At 36.2% G+C, this 9,175-nt stretch overlaps 1 protein-coding gene across 1 annotated transcript; it reads right to left on the reverse strand.

Annotated features, from left to right (window-relative positions):
- LOC18595365 lies at positions 5,729 to 8,867 on the reverse strand. Its single transcript, XM_007023279.2, has 9 exons — positions 8,699 to 8,867; positions 8,467 to 8,621; positions 7,805 to 7,989; positions 7,406 to 7,690; positions 7,242 to 7,300; positions 7,096 to 7,132; positions 6,932 to 7,003; positions 6,499 to 6,817; positions 5,729 to 6,406 (listed from the first exon to the last, which is right to left on the reverse strand). The coding sequence occupies exons 1-9, from the start codon at positions 8,826 to 8,828 to the stop codon at positions 6,026 to 6,028; spliced, it is 1,623 nt and encodes a 540-aa protein (XP_007023341.2). The 5' UTR covers positions 8,829 to 8,867; the 3' UTR covers positions 5,729 to 6,025.

Here is a 9,175-nt window from a genome sequence, read left to right on the forward strand (position 1 = left end):
GTTGAAAAACTTCAAGATGAGCTTTCTATCCTATATGAGATGTTTGGGAGAATTAAGGCATTTGTTTGGTTCAGAGGTGAAGTTTGCTAATAGAATATTTATTTCTAAGAAGAAATATGTTAACTTATCGTGTTCTTGTTGGAAGTCTTATTTACTTGACTCTCACAAGATTAGATATTGTTTTCTCTATTGGACTTGTTAGTTGCTAAATGCAAGCACAAGGAAGCCTCATTAGGAGGTTGCTAAGAGAACTCAATTCTGCTCTTGACGTGGTTGTTTTACAAGGAGTGGACTGATGTCTCTTTGGTTGGTTATTCACATACTGATTTAGGTGGTAATTTGGATGATAGAAAGTCTACTTCTGGTTATGTTTTTTGTGTGGAGAAACAAGTATCTTAAAGCTAGACAAGAATATGTTTGGTTTCAAAGACTCTTTGATGATCTTCATTTACCCCTTTACAAGTCAAGTACCATTTTCGGAGATAATGAAAGTACCTTGAAGTTGGCTGTTAATCCAGTGTATCATGCAAGAACAAAGCATATTAAATTGGAGCGCCATTTTGTGAGACAGTTTTAGATGATACCATTGATGTAGCAAAAGTGCAAACTCAAAGAGAATATAGTTGATATATTCACCAAGTCACTATCAGAAGGATCTTTTGAGTTGCTTCGAGCTAAACTTGGACTTATTTTTAGGAAATTACCTTAAAAGGGAGTGCTAAAAATGGTAAACATAATTTTGTGAAAGCCACTAGAACTTATATTAGTTTTTTGCTTATCTACTTTGATTTTATATTTGTCTTCTCAATTTTCTGAGTCTTAGTGTATTAACTTGTAAGTTCTAGGCAGTTTATAAATCACTCTTTCGTTTGTAAGTTATGTAATGCACACGTCTAGTGAAATTGTTTTAGAAGTTATTAGTTCTCTGTATTCTTGTTTCTGCAATTTTTTAATAAAATTATATTTCTTCGTTTTCTATTTGTTTTCTCACATTCTGATTTTGATATTGTGCTAGTGTAATTTAGTAACATTATTTAATTTCACAGTAAAGCTCCTCAATCTTGCCCAAAGAAGAAGAGTTACGCCTAGGCTCAACACAAATGGCATGGGCTTTCACATTTCTCTAGATAGCTTTAGTGTTAGAGTAGGTTTTGTCAATTCATCTCACATATAGAATGGCTCCTCACCCCACTTTTAGCATTAACTTTCCAGTAATCTACTTTCTGATTTCTCTGCAAACTCAAACCAATAGAAGCTAATCTTTGTCCTGCCATTCAAAATTATATCTAAATATTCTAAAAGTTACTTCCTTGACTGACTCCATAAAAGGCTCTATCCAAAGATTTTCTCTCTATTCCATTCCTTGAAAGGAAAACACCAGCTTTTCTAAATGCATCATGCATCTTATTCTATATGTGTGATTTCACACCTGCCTTTGGCTTACCTGTGCTGCATTGCCCAAGTTTACTTCATCAGCATTGCATTTCCTGTCTGTCTTGTCAGAGTTGTAAGGGCTACAGAGGGCTGGCACTAGTGGGCCAGATTGATTGTAGTAAATAGGGCTGGGATTGGGTGGGACGTTCAAGTTAGCCACATTATTGATTAAGGCATTAACAGTACCCACCAAGCGCGTAGAAACATCTTTGCTTTCATCTAATGCTGCTTTAGCTGTTGCACGGTCCACACATGGAATAATATCATCCAAAGCAGTATGAGCTGTAGGATACAGGACCCATTGTTCCATAGCAACACAACTATCGTCCATCACAATGAAAAATGGAGAGAAGTAGATTAGACGCACACTCGAGTTATAAGTAACAAAGTAGCATTTTCATCAGAGAATCCACACGGTCAATATGACCAATGAAAGACATATACACATTTTGTTGCATCACTATATGACTATATCAATTATCAAGGGCCTAATTATCGTACAAATGTTAAAGCACCATTGAACTAAAAGTATAGTCATTGACTTGGGCATTTTTTCCTAGTTTGGGACAGCTTCCACTCATGTACCTTAACCATCTCCTCCTTACGCGGTATGTCCAAACACATTAGCATCACTTCCCCTCGTGTGACCTACTTAGCTCAACCATCTAATAGTCACAGCATACCCTATTTACTCTCTAAAAAGCCACTGCTCGCTGAGAATCTAAAGGTGTAATCTTTGCATATGGAGCCTACCAGCAAGATTGGCTTGCCAGACAGTAGAAGACAAACCCTCGGTTTTCATACCACTTGAAAGAGTGATGGTTTTCTGGGAAATGCAGCAAAGACTTGATATTAAAGGATAAAGTATTGCCTTAAACTAAAAATTTTAGCAATTGGATTGGGGGTTTTATCGTATATGCTCATCAACTCTCCAAGGGAATTCCGGTCTTTACATCATAAGCCAAGACACCGGCATAAGCATCTAACGCGTTTGCACTGTTATTCAAATAGCTAGAATTGAAAATGGGCAAACTATTATCAGTTTTTTACCCAATCTGTTGCAAACTAAGAAGAATTTTAAGACTCAATCATCAGATATATGTGTGTATTCAGAATAAAAAATTGCCAAGGTAATTGTTGTCAAAAATCAAAAGGGGCTTGATGTGCAGAATGTCAGAATCTACAGCACAGGCTCAACTGCAATGTACTACCAAATTATCAATACCAACGTGAAAAATAAAAAATATGAAGAAATAATTTTGATGGAGGCAAGCTAGATGATAGGTGCTGTCTCTCCTATTTCCAAGACAACAAGAGAAGAAAAATTAGCTTCTTAATGTTCCTAACAGCAGCAATTATCATGGCATATTACAGAAACCGTAGGTTCCCTTGGTAGGAAAATGTGTTCAATTAATTGTATGACTTACTTATGAACTATGATGAATATGCCACACAAAATAAAGATGACTGTGACAAGGATCCACCCTATGATCACCAATCTGCAATAACTCAAATAGGTCAAAACTAACAGAAGGATAATAAAAAGGGAAAGAAATGGTAAAGGTCACTCACATGTACACACAAAAACGCATGCCAGAAACTGAAAATGCTGCAATATAAATGACAACAACTTAATTCTGTGACCATTAGAGGTCATTAATTTTTAGACAATTTGATTCAGATACCAGGATTAGATTGCTTACAGAAACCGAGGAAAGCCATAAGCAGCATTACAGACGCTATGATGATTAAAGCGAGGCTTCTGCATGGCAGATTGACAATGCTTTTAGAACCAAGATAAATCCTAGCATAACACTCTCTAGAACCAAGTCTTCTGCATGGCAGTTACTGAACCTAATTTGAAATGGAAGCATTTACTTACACATAATCTAAAACATGTCGAATTTTCTCAGAATTTTCCTTTGACTTTCTTTCCAAAATTTTGGCAGAATCATTTATCTTCTTATCAACCCTCTCAATGTTGCCCTGGATGTTAGGAGGTAAAAATGTTACACTGCAGCAATGGTAAAAAGTGTGAGAAAAATAAGAGACAGGAGATAAATGGTTTGAGAATAGTCGTAATGCTGGCGTCGACAGCAACAATGGCAGAGAGTGATCACTAACAGGCACATGCCAAATCCCAGAAACCAAAATGCAGCAATGAGAAACAGAGGAGCAGCAGTAAATCCAACAGACTTCACCGACGACATGAATCATGTGAGTTAAGTTGGCAATTTCTTCCAGCCATAAAAATTATAGCATAAAAGTAGGAATATATTCAAGCTCTAACTGTCTAGCTAAATATAATCTTTTAGTTATAGAAATACATCTGAATACAAACATTATAATATATCATATTCAGATATTTCAGAATATCTCAAAACTATCAGTGAATAGCACAGATATCTTGTTATTGCACATGCCAAACTCTGTGTGGGATAAATATTAAATATTCAACAGATTATAAAAGACTAGCAAATTCCAAAAACCTGCATAAGGTACCTAATATCCCAACAAAGCTAACAAAAAGGTTGTAATGGTGCATCAGAAACTAATGCCAATAAGAAACTACCGATCTTGAGAGAATAATGGGATCCCCCAGGCTGCACATGAAGTCAGAAAAAAAAAAAAAGAAAATCTTTGTGCACAAACATTACAGAACCTAAAAGAGAAAATAAATTCATAACAAATCACAACACAATCATGTAACAGATAAAGATGTCTTTATATTTTAGGATTTAAAAGCATGACTTCTATCCAATAATTTATGTAAGTGAAGAATTGGGTCATGAATTGCTTCAAAGCCTTAGGTTGAAGAACCAAACTTTCAATGTTTAATTCCTAATGAATAAATCATGTAAGGAAAATGATAAAAAAATATGTGGGAGATCAAACAATTAACGATCTGTGAAGTGTCGAAGGAGAAAATTTTAACAGAGCATAGACATCAAGGACATCATATGAGCAAAAGGGAGAGTCCAATTCTTACTGAATCATGAGTATCCTACAGATTTTACTTTGCACTGATAAAGAACTAATGCCTTAATTAATAATCATAACTAGAATATAAACCATTAACACCCAAGATAAACCAACTAAATAGCGAACACAAGTTATAAAGCAATGAAAGGATTTGATATAAGTTAGACAAGGTAATGTAACAGAAAACCAAGAAAACTCACAGAAAAGTAATGCTTTTCGCTAATGTTCCATCCACCCTTGTAATAGTTAAAATTGTCAAGAGGGTCTTTCCTGTGAGTTCTCTCTGCAGCTAACACCAGAGTCGAGTTTTCATAGCCTTAACATAAACTCCTTCTACAACAGACCTTCTCATTCCATCTGATACGACACCATATTTACTTCCACCCATCACCCCTATAAACAAGAATCATTACCAATTGACAGAATCAAAGTTAGTTTGCAAAAAATCAGAAAAAGACCAAAGCCCACTTAGGAAACGCATGCTTATAGTATCTTGAAACACCAGTTTCTTGCTTCAAGAACATCAAACCAAGACAAAGTAACTACCTGGATTGGGTTTGGTTGGTACATGATAAGATAAAGAGGCACGAGACAGTGCAAAGAAGGTTGAAAAAACCAGGAAAAACGTTGGAAGGAGAAGAGACGGACGTGATTTGGTACAGAGCATTGCGTTGAACGCTTCCGTTTCTTGCTGTGTCTCAAGTTCGAAGGAAAAAAAAAACTGATGTAATGACAACCCGGAGTTTCATAGATTTTCTCGAAAGAAAAGACAGAGACAAAAGTAACTTGCCGCATTATCTTACGTTCTTCAGGCTTATGATTCAAAGTTATTCTTTGTCTTTAGCTTTGTAGTTGAAAGCCTTTTGACTTGTACTTTGGTTGAGCATCGTAAACTAAGAGGGCAAACGCCAATCCGCATACGTGGTAGCAGATTACTTGCAAACAGTATCCAATTCAAAGAATCAGATGTGCGCCATAGCCAATAAATTTTATACTATTAAATTACAAAGTCTTATTTTATATTAATAACATGCAGATTAGGAGAATACTTATTCATGTAATTGTTGCTTAATCTAAGACGGCATAAAATGTTTTTAGGAGTCATTTGCATACAAACCATGTTGGTAACTAGAGAATTATACTTTTTCACTGTGAGGTTTTGCTAATTGATTTTATTTTATTTAAATAAAATGGTCTGTATAAAAAACTAGTAAAGCCCATATTAAGCTAAATAAGTATTAAAATAATGTGATCGCAGATTGAGCTAGGTTAATCTCAGTTTATAATTAACTTAGTTAAACCCTAAATTGGTGTTAGAATTCTGACATGAACAAGACTTGCTCAGCATACAATGAAATGAACTTTCTATGTACCATATATTTGAACCTAAATGAGTCTAGTTAAGAACAATATTTTGTTCCCACATGAGGCAGGGCAATCACGATCACATAAACTTGAAACTGTGATTCAAATGTTGCAGATATTGATCCCATCCAACCCTTTATTTGTACTTTTCATTTCTTGATAGTAAAGGAAGGGTGCAGATTTCTGAGATGGTCATGTGAAGAGAAGTTTTGAGCCTTAATGATGCAGTGACCTGCTCAATTCTTTACAGCTTCCTCCCTCCAACAAGAGGAGACTCATCATACCCTTTATTGATCCTTTTGGTATACTTCCGGTGCCGCCTCTCTCTAGCATACAACACCCACAAGATCAAAGATAACATCACTGAACCTGTAGCAGTTACCAGGCCTATATAGACCCATTCACTATATTTCCTCAGCCCTGGGCAATGATTTTGACTGATGCCATTGAAAGTGTCTCGGAGCACCGTGCAGTCTACTATGCCAGCAAGGAAGTGGCCGTAATTGTGCAACCCATAGCTTACATTAACAGCTGAAGTCATCTGGTTGTACATGTCAGGGGTCAGGCGGCCTATTGTGGTACAAATACCAGCTGCTGAAACTTCACACACATATTTCTTCCATTCCTGCATGAAACATAATAAATCAAGTCAAACATTGGACAATTTTCGAAGCTGCAAAACACCTAAAGCTTCTAGTTTTTTCCTTTTTTTTTTACCTCTGCCGCATCGCTCAAGGCTACTTCACCCTCACCGCAGCCCTGTTGAGTTGTGTATGGGTTACATAACACAGGTACTAATGGACCAGATTGATTGTGATAAAGAGGTACTGTTTCTGGGGGTAAGGTATCGTTGTTGGCTACAAGGACGATGTACTCGTTCAAAAGACCGTCCACGCTGGTGGTTACTGATCTGCTTGCATTCAAGACATTTTGGCCAAATCCCCTGTCCCAACAGGGAAGAAGTTCCTTCATTGCTGAATCGGCCATGGGGTTTTGGACCCATTCGTCCATTGCAACGCATGTGTCAGCCACTATGCTAAGTTATGCCGAAAACTTGGTTAGATACAGCAAAAGATGGACACCTAAATTCCTTCTGCAATTTGCCCTAAGCACTTAAATTTCATCAATGCATATGATATGTTAGACTTACTTGTGGAAAACGAGAAATATGCCACACAAGATAAATGTGAGTGTGATAATAATCCAACCAATGACCACGAATCTGCAATTGAAGAGAGTAATGTTTTAGTGAGAAGATGGAAAAGAAAAAGAGACAAAGAAAGAAGCTATTATATGCATAGCAAAGTCACTTACAAATACACACAAGCTTGCATCCCAAGAATTGAAAATACTGCAACCCATAAACAGCAGCACAACAACAATGTGAGGGAGACAGATTAATAATTGGTTTATTAAATAGAACTGATAAGCATCTAGTTTGGGGGAATCAAAAGGCTTACAGAATCCGAGAAATGCCAATAGGAGCAGGAAAACAGTAATAATGATAAGAGCCATGTTCCTGCAATAAAGAGCAATTAAAGCGATGATTAAATAAGCTATTAATGTACTAACTCTCTTGTGATTACAAAAACCATAATGAATGATATAAAAGCAATTGACATACACAGGGTTCAGAAATACTAGTATGGAGTCTGTAATGTGGGCTGATGTGACATGAGGAAGGTTTCCTGTGGCATTGATTAGGGAATTGACATTGTCGATCTGGCTTACGAGATCAGGAGGTAGAAACTGTTGATTCAAAGCAATATTCTTGGCTGAGGAGAGATAATTGTATACATTTATAAGATTATTGACGACGCTTATTCCTTGATTCACAATGTATTTTGTAGCACCATTTACGCTGCCTTGGAATCTTCCCTCTCCAATGTACATTATAACACATCCAACACTGAAAGTGATGAAACCCAAGTAGTTGAAAGTAATTTAAAATCATGGAGAGACATCCAAAAACATAAACGATATTCTAGGCCTAGAAATATGAGCAGAATATTGGAGGACTTACATTGCAGCAATGGTGAAAAGCACGAGAAAGATGAGAGAAAGCGCATAAGCAAGTCGAGAATAACCATAGGGCTTGTTGCGGCGGCAGCAGCAGCAGCAAATACAAGCACAAAACAGAAATAGACCAAACAGCACGAACCATACTATAGCAATGATGGCAAAAGGAGCAGAACTGAAAGCCACAGACTGCATTCGCAAAAGTTGGGGATTACATTAAATAACTCTGCTGCAACTCGATCAATAGCAAATATAGCAAATGCAACTGAGAATTAAAGCAATTTCTAACATCAGTAGCAAGATATTAGAAATTGACATTATTGAATGGAATTAGTCCTGTAGTAGATGGGAATTTATTTTTGGAGTTCAAATCTACAACTGAATTCAATCTATTTGCAGCACAAGTTATCATGATTTTTGTGACAGAAACATGAAACATTTAGAAAGTTACAAGATTTTTTTTCTAAGGAAAAGATTATGCATGGATTTTCTATTTAATTTAATTTTTATAAAAGAAGGAAACCTCCATCCCAGGATTTGGTTCTAAACTTTCAAAAACATTTAATATTATCACGAATTGCAGGAACTGACTGAAGAACAAAATGAAAAAATAATAGGAAGAAGATATAGATGAAACAATTGATGGACAGGGCTTAGAAATCTTACAGCCAGGTAATGTACGCTAGCAATATTCCATCCACCTGTATAATAATTAAAATTGTCTAGAGGGTCCTTCCTGTATGTCTCTTTCTTAGCTAGTATAAAACTTGCATTTCCTGATCCAGCTTCATCCAATCTCTCCTTCACCAGGCTCATAGCTCCTGTAAGAGATAGACATTTGTGTTTTCTAAACAAAGATAAACATATGCATGCAGAAAACAAATGATAGCAATCACACCTTGAGAATTACCATCGGATGGCTGATCATCCTTCTCATCCTGTCCATGAGCAAGTGGGAAGAAGGTCGATGAAATGAGAAACAAAGCAATTATAAGAAAAAATGGCTTCAATCTGACAGGCATCTTCATTATTCTTCTTCTTTGTATCTCTCGATTTTTTTCCCTTGGTGAAACAAAGGGTTTATGCATGCATGAAACCAATGGCTTTGGATTAACGTGAAACTGTAGAAATGAATATTGGCTTCCCTGTGCATCTTGAACGCGTATTTTTCCAAAAACACGTATTTTCTGTTCTTTGCATGCCTATATTTGTCTTTAAATTGTTATTATCAGTTGTAGTAGCTTTCTGGCATCTCATAATTACAATAAAAACAGCTAGATGTATGAAATTTGAAGTGTTTGTCGGTTTTCTGTTTCTATTAAGAGTATTAATGATCTCTAACATATGGTCTCTCAAAGCGACGATCCAATTTTCT

This window comes from Theobroma cacao, chromosome 6, assembly GCF_000208745.1.
Source record: "Theobroma cacao cultivar B97-61/B2 chromosome 6, Criollo_cocoa_genome_V2, whole genome shotgun sequence".
Classification (NCBI taxonomy): domain Eukaryota; kingdom Viridiplantae; phylum Streptophyta; class Magnoliopsida; order Malvales; family Malvaceae; genus Theobroma; species Theobroma cacao.